This window comes from Natator depressus, chromosome 9, assembly GCF_965152275.1.
Source record: "Natator depressus isolate rNatDep1 chromosome 9, rNatDep2.hap1, whole genome shotgun sequence".
NCBI lineage: Eukaryota > Metazoa > Chordata > Testudines > Cheloniidae > Natator > Natator depressus.
The window spans coordinates 47,367,682-47,389,195 of record NC_134242.1 but is presented as its reverse complement, the minus strand read 5'-3'; the positions used below and the strand labels follow the sequence as shown (position 1 = coordinate 47,389,195).

Below are 21,514 nucleotides of genomic sequence, written 5' to 3'. Positions count from 1 at the left end.
GTCAAGGGAAGTATGTCTCAAACGTCACTTGCTGGAGTAATCAATGTGTGTTACCTCGGATGCGAAGGAGACTTCCAACTCTAAGGTACGCAGGAGGGATCATCCTCAGTGCCCATTGAAGCAGACATTACACTGAATGTAGGAAAGAGAACCTCCTTATGACACCAGTCCCATCGATGCAACTGACTCCGGCAATAACTTGGCGCCAAAGCTGATGCCAGCACCCGAATTTATGGGTGAAACTGAAAGAGAAGGCTAAGCTGAGACCAGACGTGACTTCAAAAATAGAGAGGCAAGAAGAAACACTACTTCTCTAAGGATAAGAACAAGTCCTACACCAAAGAGCAGTGCCAAAAGGACAGACATTGCCGACATCGGTGTTTGCAAAAGCATTGGCACTGACACAAAATTCAGAACCAAGATACCCCCACGTGAAATCTGAGGGATCCCCTTCAGGGACAACATCAGCAAGAAAATAGCACTGGGCACTGAAACCAGAGCGGAGACCTCATCCCTCAGTACTGCCATTTGAGGAATGCCGTTCCTTGTTAGCATCTCCAGTCTGTGCGTTTTCTCTGGCTTTGAACAGAGAGGCCTCCCTGCTACCATTCACAAGTTACTTCAGATCTGGCCCAGGAAAACCTCACCACAGGGCACTGACCTTACACAGGCATGAATGGCAACTGGTTGACCAGGACATGACCCATTCAGCATGCCACCGTACCATACTGGCCCTATTGCCAATAGACTTTTTTTTTTTGTCACTGCAGACAACCCAAAATGCCAGAACTTTTGCTTTAGGGGAGGCCTGAATCCAGAATCACTACTCAATACCTTCCTTCTGCAGTGGAACAGGGGCTTGCTGTAGGCCTTCCCACTGATTCCCTTGATTCCCAGGGTGACTTCCAAAATCAAGAGACAAAGCCGCAGTCATTCTGGTGGTTCTGTAGAAAGGCAGATCTGGCTCACAAAGCTACTGTAGTTGTTCATCCAGCTCCCAGGCCACAGAATCACAGCCATATACTCCATCGAGACTTGAAATCACTGCACCTGACTTTGTGGCTGTTCACTGTCTAAGTACCAAGGGCAGACTGCTCCCTGTAGTTTCAAAAAGTCCTATTTCAAAACAAGAAAACATCTATCAGAAGGACAAATTCTTTCAAGTCAAAGAGGTTCTCGATATGGACAGTCCAAAATGATCTACACCCAGCCCAGGCCTTTATACTTAAGATCATTGAGTACCTAACACATCTCAAGCAGGCAGGTCTCTCGCTCAGTTCTATCGAAGTCCACCTCACAGCAATTTCAGCTTGTCACCTGCCTGTTAAGTCATGTGGGGGGTCTTCTCTCACCTCATTGTAGTGAAGTTGCTGAAAGAACTACTGCATACATATCCAAAGAACCCACTCCTGTCTGGGACCTCAGTGTATTTTTGCTCCCTGCGCGCACCACACTCTGCAAACAGTCTTCCTAGTGGCTATCAATTTGGTCAAAACAGTGAGTAAGCATCACGTGCTCGTGGGTGACCCTCCCTGTACAACATTCCACAGGGACAAGGTAGTGCTGAGACCTCCTCCGAGATATGTCCGTTAAGTAGTTTCAGAATTTCTCCTAAATAAATCCAACTTATGTATTGACTTCCCAAAACTATATTTGGCACTGGGAGAAAAATTACACATACCAGATGTATCCAATTGTCAGCACTGGATCCCACAGCCCACCCTCCATCTCTGCTGTTGGGTGTCTTTAGCTACCATGGGCTTTCAACTGGGAGGATTGTGACTGCTTCGCCCTTTAATGCCCTCACACAAGAGCTTGAGGAGGCACAGGAACTGTGACACCCCAGTGTATGCTGCTATTTTTAAAAAAAATCCAGTCTTGTGCACATGAAACACGCACGCACTCGAGTGGCATCCACATTGTTTACAACATCTCAAAAAATGATGGTTACTGTAGGGTAAGGAGCCATTCTTGCAATTACTGCACACTCTTCTCTCCCCTCCATTACCTCTTCCCCTCAAACTATCTGTTTGTTTTTTAGTAGTTAGTAATAAGCCTGAGGTTAGACTAACGTATTATCAGATGTTTTCTGTTACGTGGGTGGAGGAGAAAGAGTTTGTTTGTCATGGAGAATGATTCATCCTGTCCTTTCCTCAGACATACTGTTGGTTTGTTGCACAGTTCAGTTGTAATTAAAACTGCTAAAACAGCACCTCAGGACAATCGGATGTGAGGTGTTACCCAGGATAGGCTTGCAATATAGGTGTACTTTAATCTCGTATCAATTGGTTACTCTTATAAAGAAGAAGATACGGACCTTATGAAGTTAGAAGTTCAGAAGTTTGTGTATGTCAGTTAGTTCCATAGTACACAAACTCCATAGAAACCTTCTGGAAGTTCCCTGTCGTTCACTTACAAGAAATCTTATTGCCCGTTTGAATTTTGATCTGTATTGTAGATTGCTGGCCAAATAATTATAGGTTAATCTAGTTATAAATACTAGATAGGTATAAAATCTATGATTCTTAGAATGCTTCATACTTTGAAAGATCCTCTAGCATTTGAGATGAAATTGCCAGACTCCTGACATGGAAGTGGATGAATTAACAGGTATACCACACTGGCGTTTCAGCTCAGATGGCTACGGTTTTGTTTGAGTTTTTCTCTTAATCAGTAATAGGTCACGGGCCCCTGAAAACAGTTTTAATACCTTCCTGTTTTTGCACTGAGCAATCTGTTTAAATCAACAATGGTGTAACCTGGTTCCACTTGCCCATTTCAGAGTCTTTAGACATTACCAACCATATGTGCTACTAAAAATAATCAATGAAGCCCTTCCAACAACTTGCCTGCCTCCATTTATTTAGCTCAGCCTTTTCCTTTCAGAATGGTGTCTGCGTATACCCACATACTAGCATGTATGTACCTGACCACCCTTTTATGGCTTTAGAAAAGTGTCAGGCCACACTGCACATGAATTTATGTATGGCTTGCTCTTGCACAGGATAAGCAGCCTGCAGCTGTCCCAATTTCTTTTTGTTCCTTTTGTTAATAAATAGTGGGTATTCAAAATCCAAATCTTGTTTCTTAATCTTATGAGTTTATTTTTTGTACTATTTGAAATACTTTTTTATTGGTGGTTAACCCAGTGAGAGGCAGTTGCCTAAGGTCTGCTCAGCTTTTGAGACTTCAGGCAGGCATATTGGGATCAAGAAGACAGGCCAAAGTTACTGCTGTTAAAGCAGTCTTTTTTATACCCACAGACTTATCTTTTAAGATCCTTGCTGGAATCTGCTTCATTGATTCTGAAGTTTTTAAGTCCCATGAATCCAGAATCATAGGACTGGAAGGGACCTCGAGAGGTCATCTAGTCCAGTCTCCTGCACTCACGGCAGGACTCAGTATTATCTAGGCTGTCCCTGACAGGTGTTTGTCTAACACGCTCTTAAAAATCTCCAGTGATGGAGATTGCATAACCTCCCGAGGCAATTTATTCCAGTGCTTAACCACCCTGACAGTTAGGAACTTTTTCCTGATGTCCAACCTAAACCTCCCTTGCTGCATTGTCCTATCCTCATTGTCCTATGCCCATTGCTTCTTATCCTATCCTCAGAGGTTAAGAACAACAATTTTTCTCCCTCCTCCTTGTAACAACCTTTTATGTACTCAAAAACTGTTATCATGTGCCCTCTACCTTCTCTTTTCCAGACTAAACGAACCCAATTTTTTCAATCTTCCCTCATAGGTCATGTTTTCTAGACCTTTAAAATTTTTGTTGCTTTTCTCTGGACTTTCTCCAATTTGTCCACATCTTTCCTGAAATGTGGCCCCCAGAATATTTGAAATAAAGTTCTTTATCATCAAAGACCTTCATGTCACCCTTGCCACAATTGGATCAGTGCGCAGTTCTCTCTCCCTCTCCTGGAGATACTGAAGCTGGGACCATACTCTGTCTAGAGATAGACACAGAGGCTGACTATCAAGATTTCCAGTCCCAGTCTCTAAGGACTCCTCCCAGTAATGCACTGCCATGGCTTTCCAACTATTCTTATTGTTGAACAGAATCCGAAGAGAGCTCTAAGTGTCATACTTCAGACAGTCATGGGCTTCCTCCAGATCCCATTCTTGCATTCTCAGACAGCTCTATGAGAAGAGTAGAGCCAGAGATTGGAAAGCATGATGGAGAGACAGCTGGGTTGCAGCACCATATTCGTTTCCTCATTGTCCATATTTGATGCCTTGGGGGATGCCCCTGGCATCAAGTTGAACATCTCTGCTCCCTTTTAGAAGCAGATCACCTAGAAGAGAGGCTTCTCTGTACAGTTGCAAGAGGTCTTTTGTTGCTACTGATCAACCTGCTTACACGGATTAGCAGAACTAGCTCGACCAGCTTCAGAGCAACGAGCGACTTTGGCAGTGGAAGACCAACTTCAGAAGATTTCTTCCTTGTCTCCTTTGAATACGTCATCCCCAACACCAGATGAGGTTTAGGTACTGGCGGTGTCTTCCTCTGTACTTGATGGCTTCGAAGTCTACGAAGAGCGCCTCAGAAGAATGACGGCTTCTCTTGGTAGAATTCTCACAAGCTCATTGACATTCTGCACCCAGCTAAGGCAGGAAAGGTAGCTCCTTCTGTCAGTGAGGTCATTTTGTAGCCCATCAAGACCCTGGGCAAACCCTTTTATCAATTCCACCAATGGCTAAACTTACTGAATGCAAATATCAAGTTCCATCCCAAGGGTTTGAGCAGGTTGATTCATAACCTGTGGTAGGTTCACTAGTAGTAACAGCAGTAAATAAGAGAGACTGTCAAGGCTGGGCCAAAGTTCTACCCCCAAAGAAGGGGGTGCCCAGAAACTAGACTTTGTTGGGGGGAGATGTATTCAATGGTGAGATTACAGCTGGACATTGTCAATCACCAGGCTGTATTGGCACAGTATGACAATTCTAATGGGGAGGCAATGTCAGTTTGCGAATAAATTGCCAGAAACCTCTAGGGAACCAGTTCCAGTCTCTTGTTGCAGAAGGTCATCAGGCCTTTCAGTCAGCTCTGCAGGCTTCCTGCAGTGCAGTAGATTCAACAGCCAGAGCTACGGTCCTGGGGCCGGTTTTGTTCAATATCTTCATCAATGATCTGGATGATGGGATTAATTGCACCCTCAGCAAGTTCGCAGATGACACTAAGCTGGGGGGTGAGATAGATATGCTGGAGGGTAGGGATAGGGTCCAGAGTGACCTAGACATATTGGAGGAATGGGCCAAAAGAAATCTGATAAGGTTCCAAGAAGGACAAGTGCAGAGTCCTGCACTTAGGAAGGAAGAATCCCATGCACCGCTACAGGCTGGGGACTGACTGGCTAAGCAGCAGTTCTGCAGAAAAGGACCTGGGGATTACAGTGGATGAGAAGCTGGATATGAGTCAGCAGTGTGCCCTCGTTGCCAAGACGACCAACGGCATATTGGGTTATATTAGTAGGAGCGTTGCCAGCAGATCGAGGGAAGTGATCATTCCCCTCTATTCGGCACTGATGAGGCCACACTGGGAGTATTGCGTCCAGTTTTGGTCCCCTCAATACAGAAGGGATGTGGACAAATTGGGGAGAGTCCAGCGGAGGGCAATGAAAATGATTGGGGGCTGGGGCACGTGACGTATGAGGAGAGGCTGAGGGAACGGGTTATTTAGTCTGCAGAAGAGAAGAATGAGGGGGGATTTGATAGCAGCCTTCAATTACCTGAAGGGGGGTTCCAAAGAGGATGGAGCTAGGCTGTTCTCTGTGGTGGCAGATGACAGAAAAAGAAGCAACTGTCTCAGGTTGCAGTGGGGGAGGTCTAGGTTGGATATTAGGAAACACTATTTCACTAGGAGGGTGATGAAGCACTAGAATGGGTTACTTAGGGAGGTGGTGGAACCTCTATCCTTAGAGGTTTTTAAAGCCTGGCTTGACAAAGTCTTGGCTGGGATGATTTAGTTGGTGTTGATCCTGCTTTGAGCAGGGGATTGGACTAGATGACCTCCTGAGGTCTCTCCCAATCCTAATATTCTATGGTTCTAACACCGTGACAGCAGTAACTATGTGCCGTTACTTGTGGTTGCAGTTGTTTTGGATTCCTGCAGAAGTACAGCTCAGGATTGACGGACTCCTTTTCAAGGGCTGTGCTTTATCCTCATCCAAGATGGATGAGGCTTTATACGCAATAGAATTCTAGAGTAGTCTTAAAAGTCTGTAAGCCTCTACATGCTGGCCACACAGGGTACGTCTATACTGCAATAAAAACCCCGCAGTGCCAAATCTCAAAGCCTGGGTCAGTTGACTCGGGCTTGGGCTGCAGGGCTAAAAATTGCAGTGTAGATGCTTGGGTTGGAGTCTACAGGTACTGCTAGAGAGAAAACTCTCCTGCACTGATACACAAGATTTGCACACACACACCTACAGAGTAATCGGCATATATAACACATCGTGAAGAACAGTTTTGAGAAGTATTTTCTACTGCATGCGTCCGATGAAGTGAGCTGTAGCTCACGAAAGCTTATGCTCAAATAAATTTGTTAGTCTCTAAGGTGCCATAAGTACTCCTTTTCTTTTTGCGAATACAGACTAACACGGCTGCTACTCTGAAACCTCTTTTTTCCTTGTGCTTCTATTTTGCTGTCATATCTAGCATTGTTGGTTCTTCACTGAATGGAATTTCCTTCTTATGGTTAAGACATAGTTTTAGTTCAGTGTACATTTGTCATTTAGTTGTTTCACTCAGGTTTTCATTCCTCATCATTTTAGAGGGACTTTCAAGTTTTAAAAATTTCCTTAGTCTTATCAGGATGTTGGAATGTTTTGCTTTAAATTCTGTAAAAATGTTCACAAATAATATAAGAATTCAACACAAAGCATGCCGCCTCTTATAATCTCTACCTTTTCTTAGTTTACCATTTAGAAAAATATTTTTACGGTTCCTTTCCAGTTACCTGTATGTTTTAGGCCTCATCAAGAGTGTTAAGACTTGCTACTCTCCATCAGAAAGGATCTGCCGAAGAGATGTATTTATCAAAGAGAAAAATATCTGTTACTGGAGTTCTCTGAAATATATTTACCCCATTAATCCATACTTATTGCATCTACATCTTTGCTTAAGCATTTCTAGAGATTTTAATCCAGAATGAAAGCTTCTGGGGGAACAGGCTCTAAGTTCTTTAAAAACTATTTTACTTTAAATCAGAATACAGAAATAAAATAGAACAGACTTTTGCATCCGAATACTGTAACGGTTGTGTCAGAATATTAATTGGCTATATTGCACAATCCATCTAATATATGTTTTAAAGACATAAACAGAGCATATTAAGCTATATATCTAACAAAAAAATAGGAAAAAAAATATATATACAATATGGCTGAGCCAATATTGGAGCCTTATCCTTTTGTATTTCCTTGTTAAAATGTAATTTTAACAGCTCCACCTTAATTTTCACTGACTATTTTTTACATTAAATTTCCTGGATTTGTAAATGGAAAATAAAGAAAAATAAATGTTGCTTAATAGTATTAGCACTTAATTGGGCAGTTTTTAAAATTGATACCTCAATGGTAGGGGGAAGCATAGAAAGCAAAGGAAGCATTCTTCATTCCAAGAAGTAACTGTTACTGTGTTGCTGAAAGTTTTTTTTGTTTTGTGTTTAATATATATATTTATCAGTCACTGATGGCTAGTGTGGTTATCCTACTGAATCAAATCATGCCTAATTTTGTAGGTCTTATTTTGGAGCTTTGGCTACGTTTCATGACATGCAACTCCTTTTTAGGCTGTTTTTTTAACAGTGACTTCAGATGTGGGGCTTTATAGAAGGAAATAGTTTAAGAACTCCAGCTATTTTTCTTTAAAATGACCAGCTGGATTGTACCCTATAGTGGCATTCTGAATTTTCGTCACTATTTGTCCTCTTTTTTTCCCTACCCCATCACCCTTCCAAATAAGTTTTTGTCCTGTGAGACTGTCTTGTAAAGTTACTTTCCCCCTCCTTTAGACGGTCCTCGTTCTGCAGGCTGGCGCGAACCTATGGAGCGACGGCGAAGGTTTGAATTTGATTTCCGAGACCGGGATGACGAGCGGGGTTACCGACGAGTGCGGTGTGGTAGTAGCAGTATGGAAGATGACAGGGACAGTCTTCCTGAATGGTGCTTGGAAGACGCAGAAGAAGAAATGGGAACATTTGACTCATCTGGGGCTTTTCTCTCATTAAAGGTGAGAACCTTCCTTGTATTCTGTATATGATGTGAATAGATTTCCTGTTGTGGCAAGTAGTCTGTAAAGTTATTTGTGTTTATTGTATCTATAGAAGGTTCAGAAGGAACCAATCCCTGAGGAACAGGAAATGGATTTCCGACCTGTGGAAGAAGTTGAGGAACATTCTGACTCTGAAGGGGGTCATGGTGAAGAAGCCAAAGAGCTTGAAAAGACAACCAAGAGGGAGGGGGATAAAAAAGATGCAATAACAGCAGGTAAGAATGATTTCTTGGGTATCCATAATACACTGCATTCTTAGATTTCAACCTCCTAAATTAAACCTAAACCTTCAAATGTTACAGAGGCAGCAGAAGAATCAGTCAGAGCATCTTCACCATCTACCCGGTCAGGTACTCCACCAAAACTCCAGCCACAAGAACCACTACAGGCCAGTGTATTTGAGAGGAAGGAAGAGTGTATCCCAGAACGAACAGAAAAAATGGAAGATAAAGAGAATCAAACGGCAAACACTCCACCATCCAAAGTGCCCAGTAGAGGAGAAGGTAATAGACTGAGATGCATATGATGTTTGGTATCCCTGGGAGGGAGTACTGGTTAGATTATATCTTCAGAGAGATGACAAAGCTGGGTATTTGGGGCAGAAGACTTGCAGAGTTAATCAGCTGCTCTCATAAGGTTTGTGGAAAGTGCTTCCAATTTTTATTAAATTGGCTGGGAGATCTTTATTCTAGTGCTTACAGGTTACTGTGTGTTATATTTCTCAAATGTTTAACTTTGTAAGAACCATTTTCCTATGATCTGTAGGTATGTTGTATGTGTCAGAGGAATTTCATGGCCCACTTTTAATTCTTTCTCTAGATCTGACTTCTGCTGTTCAACCTTTGCCACAGATCTCTCCAGCTACAGTTTCTCCTGTTCATCTTTCTCCTCCTCTTTCCAATACAAATCCTGCTCTAAAGCCAGTTCAGACATCAGTCTCAGCTGCTCCAGGCATGGGCAACATTTCTGCTGATCCAGATGATGAAGAGGGCCTCAAACACTTAGAGCAGGTAGAATTTCTCTAATTTTTTTAAATTCCTCCTCTGTTTACAGAATATCAGAAAACAGAAGAACACTGAACGAATGAACCATTTCTGATGGAACTATTAAAAAAAAAAATAGAGCAATATAACTTGTAAAGTCCTTTGTGGGCAATAGTTTTTCAAGTCATTTCATACTCAGGCTACTTCTGTGCTATAGTCATTATGTTGAGAAAAAAAATCAAAGCATGTAGTTCAATTTCTTAATATTTGAGGTTCCCTCTGGCATTGTCTGCTTCCAGTGGAGTTCAGGTAACAATTTATTCCTTTAGTAAATGTCATAAGTCAAGTCATAAATCTGGCAATCAGTAACCCTCTCTCACCAGTATAATCTCTTACTAGAGATTCTATTCAGTAATATATCATGAATTAACCAAAGTATCATAGCCTTCAAGTAACAAGTAGAGTTTCTGTATGCCCAGATCATGTGATGGAGCATTTTAGAAATCATATAAGAAAGTTTCAGATATGCACGTTTTCCTTGTCACGTGTAAAGTGCATTCTATAACAGCTGAATAAAAGGGATCATAGTGATTAGTAGTAGGTGAGGCTTCTCCCATGGTAGTATATCTATTTCTGTGTTCTGTTCCTGACTCTGTTGTTGGTTGTATGAGACCCGTTGGGCAAATCCCTTTAATTTCTCTTTGCATCAGCTTATCCATATGTAAAATTGGGCACAATATCTAACTCACAGGGTTATTGTGAGACTTCAGTGTTTCTAAAGCCATTGGAGAGACTTGCACAGAGTTGTTGTAGAGGTGTGGAGTACATTATTAAAGATGCAGTTCTCCAGTCTGTTAAGCCCCTTGTAGCCCACCAAATATGGTTTTTGAGCTTTCTAGTCCTGACGTTTGTGATCAACACCAGGCTGTTTCGTTAGTTACATCTTATGCCATCATGTGTGCGCGCTAATTGTAATACAGTATTTTCTAATACGTATCTTGCTCTCTACTGCAGCAGGCAGAGAAAATGGTGGCATATCTGCAGGACAGTGCATTGGATGATGAGAGACTAGCAGCAAAACTTCAAGAGCACAGAGCAAAGGGTTCCTCCATGCCATTACTCCATGAAGCCATGCAGAAGTGGTACTACAAGGATCCTCAAGGAGAAATTCAGGGTAGGTCTGTGCCCTTTCCACTTCCTCTTTTGCTTCACAGAACTGTTAAGAGAAGTTCACAGCAAATTTATTCAACCCCAAAAATGTACCAAAAGAGCGCTGTGCTACTGTGTAGGGAGAAGAGCCATTGGTGCAGGGATTTCACAGTTCTAGTGAGAGAGATTTAGAAGAGGTATCCCTTTACCCAATACATCCCATGTCCTGTAGACTGCCTTTTGGCTCATTAGACTCTTCTATAAGTTTAAGTTAGAACAAATCTTAAATTGTCGTCTTACATGTCAGTAGCTAATCAGACCTCCTGATACCATGCGACCGAAAATCTATAGAACCTTGCTGTCAATATTGGAAAATACTCAATAGATTTGCTGTGACACACAAAAGAGAGGTTTCCTGACATCCGTGTCCCCAGCCAAGCTCCTGAAAGTGAGTTAAGATATCTCCCATCTATATATTGAAGATATAGAAACAATGCCATTAAGCTAGAAATATTGTTTAAGTACTTCATTTTTCAAAACATAAATGGGGATGTGAGAGCTGCACTTGATCTAAATTGATCAACATATTTGAGGTGAAAAATTAAGTTCATAGTAGAAGCTGTCTCTGTAAGGAACTTACTGATATCGGTAGATTGTAAATTTAACACACCAGCACGTAACCCAATTGGGAGAATCATCCCATTTACCTGCATTTCTGCTATCTCATGCGATGCTTCAAGTCCCAGAGTCTTTACCAAAATAAGACTGAGGCTGGGGGCACTCCCATGGGAGCTGGAAACAGGCATTTGACTATTGTAGGACACCTATGTATTGGAGACCTCTTGAGGAAAACAGTTCATACAGGGCACCTAACCACCTTAATCTTCCTGCAATAGCATGGGTTTCGGTAGGGATGTAAATAGCATTTTAAAAAAAAAATAAAAGTTTAAACTATTAAAATTTTACCGGTTAAACATTTAACCACTAAGGAGTTCACAACATAGGTGGGGAACTAGTGGTATGGGGTGGGGTAGGGTGGGGGGTGCTGCAGCACACCCATGTTTTACATGGTTGTCCCAGCTGCCAGGACTCTGGGCGCGGGCAGACAGCAGAGTTTAAACATTAACCAAATACATTACCAATAAGACTGATGCTTACCGGTTAACCGGGTAACATTTTGCATCCCTAGTTTCTGGTCAATGTGGAGAACAGCCACCTGTTTCTAATACTGAAGGCGCAACACCTGAAAGTAATTCTGGACACAGCCAAAGATCATGTCTTAATTTCCAATGACATGCAACTGAAAATTGCTGACTTGATTCAAAAGTCAGCTACATTCTGGTCAATAGTAAGCTTCTTAATGCAGCTCCAGGACATGCTAGTATTGTGTGGGCAAACTCTCCAGTGGGCCCGTATCAACAAGGCCGTTAAAGATTTCTACTCCCTTTCTTACTTTGTCTCATTCTGTGCCACTGCAGCCTTTGTCAATAGTTATACCAAAGGCATATCAATAACTGATCATGTCTCAGAGGCTTGCAATATGTACAGAGTTGTTTAGTTAATTCTCCCTTCCAGGGATCCCAGTCACTGTTATGAACATCCTATTGTACAGGCTATTAGTATGCAAAGGTCTAGAGAGGGAGAAGCACATTCTTACCTGAGAATCTTTATATATCTAGCAATTCCACCCTGTCAAGATTACACTGGAAAAGCTATAGAATAATTAGTTTATTCTCTGAAGTTTGGTCAAATGCCTAAGTAAGTAGCTAACCTAATTTATTGTGTGCAATTTTGCGAACTATCTACTTTGGGTAGATTTTCCAAGAGTGGTCTGTGCCTGGCCTAGCCTCAGAGGTATTGCTTGCCTTCAAGCTTCTAGGGGTGATAGGAAACACCTCTGTGACGTTTCTGGACATAAAGGGTATAGGAAAGGAATTTCCCAGATGAGCTTATTAATATTTTTTCCTTTACATTTGCTAATATAGTAGAGCCTAGAGGCAACAATCTGTCTTAATTTGTGCTTGACACTGTACATACAACGAAATACCAGTCCCTAACCCAAAGAGCTTGCACTCTAAGCAAAGAGTGAATATATTCTCTAAAAATGCCAACTGCGCAGGGGTCTCATTCCTGGGTCTGAGCTCAAAATGGGAAGAGTTCCCCTGTTTCTAAAGGTGTTGATAGTCCATGATAGTGGAGGAGAGTGCAACTCAGGCCCCTGCTTGAACGTTGCTTGCTACTCACTGCCACGAGTACTTGTTGCCCTCTGAATGATTGGGAGTTCGTCCTTGACTGAAGTTGGAAAAAGCTCCTGTGGGAGGCTGTGCCATACTGGATATTGGAATCTGGTGAAGAGCTGGACCGTTGAGTATAATTCATTGTTGTTTGGATTTGGCCTCTAAAAAAGAACACTGTCCAGCTTTTCAGGTGTTTTTCTTTTGAGATATCCCTCATGGTTCTTACTCTACAGGAGAGAGAATCCTACACAGAGGGGAAAATTATTTAGTCGGTAATTCTGCTTCTCTGAAGAAATCCTCTTGCAGGATTCTTACTAACCCTCTGTTCTTTCTTCGCGTTGGAGGTTACCATTTTTCAGGTGTATTTCTCTGCATATTTTTGATCTGATGTTGGCTATCTTCAATGGCTTTGTGAGGGTTTGTCTCCATTGTGTTTGAAAGAAGTGACTGAAATATTCAGTGTATCGCATTTATACTGAGTAGGGGGGGAAAGTGCAGCTTCCAGTGCGTGTGGTCCTGCCTCTTTATATCATTAGTTTCAAAAATAAAATAGTCTTCAGATCTGAGGGAATTCTGACAATCTTCTGCTAGGAAGCTAAAACCCAGGAGCAAGAATCTTACAAAATATCTTCAGAGAAGCAGAATTACAAGGTAAGCAATTTTCTCTTTCCTCCACCTTGCTGCTACTAAAATAATATCCCAAAGTGTGTAAATCATACAGAAAAATGCTGTACAAATTGCACCATATAAATCATACACAGTACCTTTATTGTCAGAAGTGCTGAATTAACTCTGTTATTTGAAGGAACAGATCTAGGATCTGGAATAAATGTGCAGTCCCATAAGTCATTCAGAACAGTAGAGCAAGGTGAACTTTGAAGGTGTGAGCCACTGACTTTTAGATATTGTATCTATTTTAAGAGTTCCATGCTCTTGGTTCCCTACACACTGGACTTAACTTTTGTGTCTTCATGTATTGGTTGGTGATATTGCAGGTCCCTTCAGTAACCAGGAGATGGCAGAGTGGTTTCAGGCTGGGTATTTCACTATGTCCCTGTTAGTAAAGAGAGCATGCGATGAGAGTTTCCAGCCACTTGGAGACATCATGAAAATGTGGGGCAGGGTTCCTTTCACTCCAGGTCCAGCACCACCTCCACATCTGGTAAGCACTTGACAATCATCACAAGTCAAACAATGATTTTTTTTTTAAATGAGAAATGTTATTCTTTGAGTACTGTCATAAATCCTTGATCTTGGAAGTTCATGTGCTCTCAGCATCAAGTTTGGAACCCTCTGGAAAACAGCAGCTCTTGGAGGAGAGGGGAGGGATCACTGCTTTCATTTAATTTTAAGCATATACTTATGTGTTTTGTTATATCGAGGCATTAGGGCTTAGTCCTTAGTCCTGATGTCTGATAAAAGCTGTGATACTGCACGATTTTTTGCATGATCAGAAGTTTTTTGATCAAAATGCATTCTTATCTTTACATACGGTTGGGTGTATCATTTGTCCTTCTTTCCATCACCTGTTGAGAGCAATATTAGAACTTGTAAATATTCACACAGTTAATAGTGGCTTATTCCCAAACACAGGGTGAGATGGACCAGGAGCGACTAACTAGACAACAAGAACTTACGGCCTTATACCAAATGCAGCACCTCCAGTACCAGCAGTTTTTGATACAGTAAGATCAACAGTCTGAGATCTGCTAGTGGCTGTGTTCTGCTCTGCAGTTTTAATAAGTCTGGTTCAACTTCTGGACATTGTTTCCCTGGGCAGTAGGGCTGAGAATGCTGCAACTCCAACAGCAGTGGTCTTTCAACCTAGAGCTAGCTACCTCAGGCACACTTTACAGTGTCTTATTCCTTAAGCAGTACATAATTACTCTGGTGATATGTGCGCACTCTCTCTTGTGCACACTTGTGCTCTCTGTCTGAATGGTGGGGGGTGTGTGTGTGTGGTATATATAAAATAATGCTATATAGATAGCACCTTGCCTGATCATAATGAATCCTGACCCTCCTTGCAAATGGTGTTCTGGGGATTTGGAGTCGGGTAGGACAGAACATCTTCGGTGTTATGAGGAACATAGAAAACTCCATTCAGAACCCTCTCTTTTCCTCTGTTGACGCATTGTTTCTTGGAGATGCGGGGAACTATTGAAGACTGTAGCGTGATATCAATTTTTGCCCAGTGAGGTGAGAATTGGAGTCCCTGGGGTCTGGCCCATTTCTAACAGCTTGTATGGGAGGAGGCTATAATAAAGAAAGCAATTAAAGATCGGTTAGCTTTTTTGATTGTGCTAAAGATGTATGCCATTTTCATGATCTTTGAATGATGGCTGTTAATATAGGATTGCTAAAGTCAAGAGGTCTATCATTGTAATAGGAATGAGGACATGACTAGATATTTTACAGCTAGCTGGACAATTACAAAAGTAGGGTCAGTATATGAATTATCTTTGTATCAATTTTGGGAAAACGAAGTGCAGAAGGAGGTAGGAATGGTACCAAGTATAGAATTGCAAATTGGAACGGAATAGTCAGATTGCATGGTTGGAAGTGAGAGGGAGGAAATTTTGTTCTGCCCACATAAGCCAGTTTACTGTGGTTTTTATACCCTAACTCTTCTCAGATCCCATTTTGTGGTGTTCTTCAGGGATCAGTGTGAGTACATATAGATTGGTTTATTGGATTAGTGGGGATTAGACTGGGTGGAGACTGAGGATAATGTGGGACTTCCACAAACTGGATGTTACATAGTTTGATAGTGAACAAATTCCATTGACTCTCTGCTTCTCTTTTGAAGACAACAGTATGCACAGGTGTTGGCACAGCAGCAAAAAGCAGCCCTCTCATCCCAGCAGCAGCAGCAACTGGCTCTCCTCTTACAACAGTTCCAGGCCCTGAAGATGAGGTGAGTTTTCAGACCTTTACTGATTACTGTCCATGCTAGGCTGTGGTTGTTAGTATGATGTTTGCCTGTTGCCTATATGTGTCTGTTTCAGAATTACTTGGTCATATCTAGGGTTGTGCGTTCAACTTTTTTCCAGGCAGTGTGGGTGTGAACTATTTAAAAAAAAAAAAAAAAAAAAAGCTGTGGATATTGAATGCCTTTTTGTCCATGGCTTCTGTCTGGGAGAGAACTTATGAAAATGAGAAGACTCTTCCAGTTGAAGTCCTGGCTTGCACTGTTGTGGGGAAAATTGTCACCAAAGTCCTGATCAGCATTGGTAAAACACTGTTATAAGGACACAAAATGTGCTGGTATTCAACTAGCAGAGGCAGGTCAATTCTGTAATTTCAGATGCCATTGAAAAAGGTAGCCTGTGAACTACTGCTTGTAGTATCATACTGGGAGACTAACCCAGCACTTGACAGAACAGTCTTCAGACAAGCGAGAACTTTCTGCGTAGTACTGTCAGCATCAGGTTTTTTTCTTAAATAAAGGCTTGTAGGGAGGGGAATGAAGGAAAATGCAATGACATGTTACAGAACTAAAAATTTCCATTGTGTGTTCAGACTAGACCTGTCTTTGGAAGTGGCATGTTGAATCTTCTTGTTTGTATTACAGAATATCTGAACAGAACCTGATGCCGTCTGTAACTAGGTCTGTGTCAGTGCCAGATGCTAGCTCAATTTGGGAGCTTCAGTCAACAGCCTCACAGCCCACAGGTAAGGGACTACTTCTAGGAAAGTCCCTAGGTCCAGAACCAGAACCTTACTTTTAAACTATTGCATCTCTTTTTGCCACTTGCAGGAGGTGAGAGAGATCAGTGTTTGGGTATGTCCGCTTCCATTAGAAATGAAAAAACAGGTCTTCAACTCACCTCATGCTCGAGGATAAATTCCATTTTGAATGGCTAAGGAGGGCAAAGAGATAAAGCTGTGCAAAGAGACGTAAAAATGTAGCAAACTTGGTTTTGTCCAGGATTTGGTGGTAAAGCCCAGCCTAGACCCCTCAACTTGGTGCTTCTGTGCCTCCCAGAAAAGTGTTGGGGTGATCAGGCCTTGCTCCCTGGGGTAGTAAGGAAGTGTGGCCTCTTACTGAACATAATTATAAGAGTGTAGCACACCATTATGTTTTCAGTATTTGTAATGTAGTAGTAACCAGAATACACAAGACTTCCCTCTGTAGTTGGCTTCTGCTAGTCTGCTTACTGTTGCTTGTGAATATTAATTATCCTGTTGTCTGTATGCTCTTACTTTTCTTTGCTTTCCAGTCTGGGAAGGAAGCAGTGTCTGGGATCTCCCCATTGATACTGCAGCTCAGGGACCTGCTCTAGAACAACTTCAGCAGCTTGAGAAGGCCAAAGCCGCGAAGGTTAGAGACTATCATGCATCTGGAAAAAATGAGTTACACTGTAGAAGGACCCTGTTGATGTTATAAACCTAATAGTTATATTTTTATACTTGTAAATAAAACTTTCCCAGACATCTGTCTAGGGTCTTAAAGTGGGATTATTTTGATTATTGGGTCAAACCTAAACATTCAAATTAAATTTCCCCCTTTGCAGTCAAAAGTGGGTAGGAGCAGTAACTGTCAGACCTCACCGCTACTCTTAATCCCAACCTCTTCTTGCACAAATCAGTTTAGGGAATAGTGAGTGCTAATTGTTGGGGCCATTCACAGATATTCTAGAACCTTTTTATGAGTCATGGTACAAAATGGTGTAGGAAGTACCATTTGGGGATAACTTCACAGCAACTCTTCATAGTCTCTTAATTCAGGAATAGTTTTAAGGAGTGGCATAGGAGAACCAATTTGGAGAACAAGAAGTTGTGGTAGACCCCCAAGAAATCACTGTAAAGAATGTTATAGGAACTCAGATCTAGCCAGGTAATTCCCAGGTGGTATCATCAACAAAGAATGGTGTTGGTGCTTCATCTTTTAAGATACTGTAGTCTCAGAAGGAATCACTGTAAAGAATGGTGTAGGAGTGCTTTACCTACTCTAGTCTTGTATCTAATTGTAGTTTTATATAATTGTAGCTAGAGCAGGAAAGGAGAGAAGTGGAAATAAGGGCCAAACGAGAAGAGGAAGAGAGAAAAAGACAGGAGGAACTTCGAAGACAACAAGAGGAGCTTCTTAGGAGGCAACAGGAGGAAGAGAGGAAACGACGAGAAGAGGAGGAGCTGGCGCGAAGAAAGCAGGTGAATTTTTTTCAACACAGTTTAAAACTAAATCTGTGTCAGTATTACTGCAGTTCTGTAGGAAAACCCACCTCCAAAATCTTGTGCAGTCTGATCTATCTGTAAAAAGTGTGTGTGAAGACAGTTTTATAAGAAGTATTTTTACCGTGGGTATGTTGCTGAAATATATTTCCTTTTCAGTACTCTGTCTTAGCATGAGAAACTTGCCAGAGATTTCAGAACTGGGTTTTTGTGTGTCTGACCATTCCAGTTCAAAATGGGTTCTGCTTTTTTGTTCATGAGTTAGGTAGGTTTATTCTGTGTAGGATTATGTAGTGATTCTCCAAAATGGCTCATAATTAGGGTGTCTGAATTTAGGTTTTAATTGTTTACAGTACAGTATATACTACTGTAATGAGGAATGTGTACAATATACCTTCCTCATTACGGTATATACCAGGAGGAAACCCCACTCAACCCTGTTTTTTGGACATCGACATAAAACTCAAAAAATGCTAATTTCATTTAGGGGGTTGATTTTTTTTAATAAACATAAAAAAAACACCCCCTAATTATAATTTTATGTTACATCTATACTCTCCTTGTCATAGTTGAATTCCCATGCTGGGGATTAGAAATGTGTACAGTTTACCACTGCTGTCGTATTCACTTTTCTTCACAGAATATTGACATCCCAGTAGTTTACAAATGACTTTACATGAGCTAGTGAATTTATTTTCACAAAATAGGAGTCCAGCTGTACTTACTAGTTTTGTTAATGAATTAAATAAGAAAATGAATAAAATGTCACATTTTGAGTTTACCCAATGCTGCCACAGAGTACACAGGTCTTGGTGATAAAGATTATTGGTCAATCCCTTGTACTTGTGAGGGTGAAAAGTTTCCTTTGGAAAAATAACACTGGGAAGCATTGGATTCTATTGGATTAGGTATAGTACTGGGGTTTGGAGACATGGGTTCTGTTTGTTGTTCTGATCTGTGTGATGTTGGGTAAGTCATTTAACCTCTCTGTGCATTTTGTTTTCTCCTCTATAAATCAGGATGTTTTTCCTGCTTCACCTGGAGGCTGCAGTGATTAGTCAACATGTTTTACAGTGCTTTAATTTTAATTAGTACTATTACCCAAGCAAAAATCTGCATTGAACTGGAGCTGAGATGGAAAGTGTCTCTATTTTTGCAGTTCATATAAACAAAAACAAAACTTCGGAAAGCCTAGAAATCCCAAATATAGTTTTTACATTCCAAAAAGACATTGTAAGGTATGGAAATACAATGTGAAGATTACTCAAACAAGCTTTACTCTTCCCCTGAATGGCTGCTAATCTTCCATCTTCCACCCTTCCTTATTTCTACTTTGTCATATATGATCTTTTTAGATGAATTTTAATTTAATCTAAAGTAGATGAATTTTCATTTCATGAATTTTCATTTCTTCTTTCAGTAATTGCTCATGTGTATTCCACAATAGGTGTGCGTACTTGCCACGTGCACCGGTGCCAGAAGTTTTTCCCCTAGCAGCACCTGTAGGGGGAGCACCCCAGTGACCCCTGGAGTGGTGCCTCCATGGCGCAGTATAAGAGGAGTTGCGTGATCCCCCCACCCTCAGTTTCTTCTTGCCACCGGTGAAGGTGCATCGGAACTGCTCTGCTCCAGCTTTGCTGTAGCTCGTCCCCAGAACTTTTCGTTCATTCAGTGCTAGTACCTGTAGTTGGTTAGCTGTTACAGTTAGTTCATTTAGTTAGAGTACCTGGGCCGGGACATGCCCCGCGTCCTGGGTTTTAAGGCATGTGACACTTGTAGGTGATCTATGCCAAGGAGTGATCCACACGCAGACTGTTTACGCTGTTTGGGTGAGACCCATACCGGTGATTGTTGCAAGATTTGCAAGTCGTTTAAACCTCAGACTAAGAGAGAGAGAGACATTAGGCTCTGGGCCATTCTCATAGAGTCGGCGCTGACCCCGGCTCTGGTGCGCCATTCGGAGTCAGCACCACGGCATCAGTGCGCGGCGACCTCTTGGTGCCTTCAACTAGTCGGCACTGCTCCCCGTCTACGGGGCATAAGAAGGCTAAGAAAGTGCCTTCTTCGCAGCGGCTCCGAGGTAAACAAGGGGCAGAGACTAGACCCATGTCGGGCAGTCCTCAATCCCTTCCGGCCTCTAGGCCTCCGACTCACGTTGAGCGGAGTAGCCTGGCCGTGTTGGATCAGGCCTTCCTGGATGTCCGGATGCCTTCCATGCCGGAGGCCCTGCAGGCATCCAGAGATGTCATGACCATGCCGTTACCAGGAACGCCGCTGGTGTCGGCCCCCTGCTCTAGAGGCAAGCCACTGCTGGGTTCTCCACAGTCACCCCCGGCGCGGGAACGTTCCTGATGCCGTTCTCTGCCCAGTGACCATTTGGGGTGCAGTCCACATGGCTCGTCCTCTACTCCTACCAGACTGTCTAGTTAAGTACCGTCTGTTTGGGACTCCCAGCATCGCTCCATGCCACGGAGTGATTACCGACAGGACCGAGGCAGACATTGTCAGAGGCCCTCGTCTCGCAGGGGTTACTGCAGCCGGTCGCGGCATGGATGTCATCACCGTTCCTGCTCGGAATCCCACTCCAAGTCTCCACCAAGGCACCGTCTCCGCAGCCCGGGTCATAGGTAGCTGGCACCGCGCCGTCGCAAGTCCGCCCGTTGGAGCAGATCGCGGAGCAGCAGCTACAGGCGGTACCGGTCTTCCGCATCAAGATCACGGTCCCATGGGCGACGTCGCTCCCGGCACCACTGTTCCTCCCAGTCCTGTGACAGCGGCAGGTTGTTCGTCAGCCCAGACTCCACTCATAGTCACCCTTCCATGGGCCAGGCCGAACAGTCAGGGCCATCGGTGCCACAGCAGGTGCAGTGGCACTTGGCCCAGTGGCCAGCACAGTGGTACCAGTGGGCACCGTGGCCTCCGACGCAGCCCCCGGTGGGGGCCCACTTGGTAGCCGGAGCCTTAGGGGCACAGTCAGCCTCTCTCTCCAGGCCCCTGAGGAGAGGGTCGGTGGGACGTATGTCCTTAGCACCGTGCTTGGAGACCGACCAAGTGGTGGACCCTCCAGTGCCAGCGGATACCAAGAGCACCGTACCGGCTTCCTCACCCTCTCCGGATGAGGCAATAGCGGCCCTGCCCCCCTCCGTCCTGCAGGAGGACTTTAGGGCCCATCAAGAACTTTTAAAACGGGTGGCATCAAGCCTTCACCTCCAGGCAGAGGAGCTGGAGGAACCCTCGGACTCCCTGTTCAATGTACTGTCATCTTCAGCACCGGGCAGGGTGGCTTTGTCCCTCCATGAGGGGGTGGCAAAGATTTCAAATGCCCTGTGGCAAATGCCAGCTTCCCTGGCTCCCATCTCGAAGAAGGCGAAACGCAAGTACTTTATACCCTCCAAGGGGCATGAGTACCTCTACACCCACCCGGCGCCCAACTCCCTGGTGGTCGAGTAGGTCAACCACAGGGAGCGGCAGGGCCAACCAGCCCCCAGTCCGAAAAATAAAGACTCAAGGAGGCTGGACTCTTTTGGCAGAAAGGTTTATTCATCCTCGAGGCAAACCACCAGGCTCTCCTGGGCAGATAGAAATTCAACTTGTGGGGTTCACTTCCCAAATTCGAGGACTCCCTCCAGGAGTGCGATTAAAAAAAGAGTTCAGGGTGCTGGTGGAGGAGGGTGCAGCTGCTGCCAGGGCATC

The 21,514-nt window shown here is 43.1% G+C and overlaps 1 protein-coding gene across 4 annotated transcripts in view; it reads left to right on the top strand.

Annotated features, from left to right (window-relative positions):
• GIGYF2 (GRB10 interacting GYF protein 2) overlaps positions 1 to 21,514 on the top strand; it is a 153,996-nt gene that overhangs the window by 85,577 nt on the left and 46,905 nt on the right. For 3 of the 4 annotated variants that reach the window (XM_074964056.1, XM_074964057.1, XM_074964059.1), the window contains exons 9-19: positions 8,018 to 8,235; positions 8,330 to 8,492; positions 8,580 to 8,780; positions 9,097 to 9,287; positions 10,275 to 10,434; positions 13,642 to 13,808; positions 14,240 to 14,331; positions 15,456 to 15,563; positions 16,221 to 16,321; positions 16,870 to 16,970; positions 17,639 to 17,800. In XM_074964056.1, coding sequence (XP_074820157.1) covers positions 8,018 to 8,235; positions 8,330 to 8,492; positions 8,580 to 8,780; positions 9,097 to 9,287; positions 10,275 to 10,434; positions 13,642 to 13,808; positions 14,240 to 14,331; positions 15,456 to 15,563; positions 16,221 to 16,321; positions 16,870 to 16,970; positions 17,639 to 17,800 — 1,664 coding nt within the window. The remainder of the gene's footprint in view (positions 1 to 8,017; positions 8,236 to 8,329; positions 8,493 to 8,579; positions 8,781 to 9,096; positions 9,288 to 10,274; positions 10,435 to 13,641; positions 13,809 to 14,239; positions 14,332 to 15,455; positions 15,564 to 16,220; positions 16,322 to 16,869; positions 16,971 to 17,638; positions 17,801 to 21,514) is intronic. The other variant, XM_074964058.1, reaches the window with a different exon arrangement.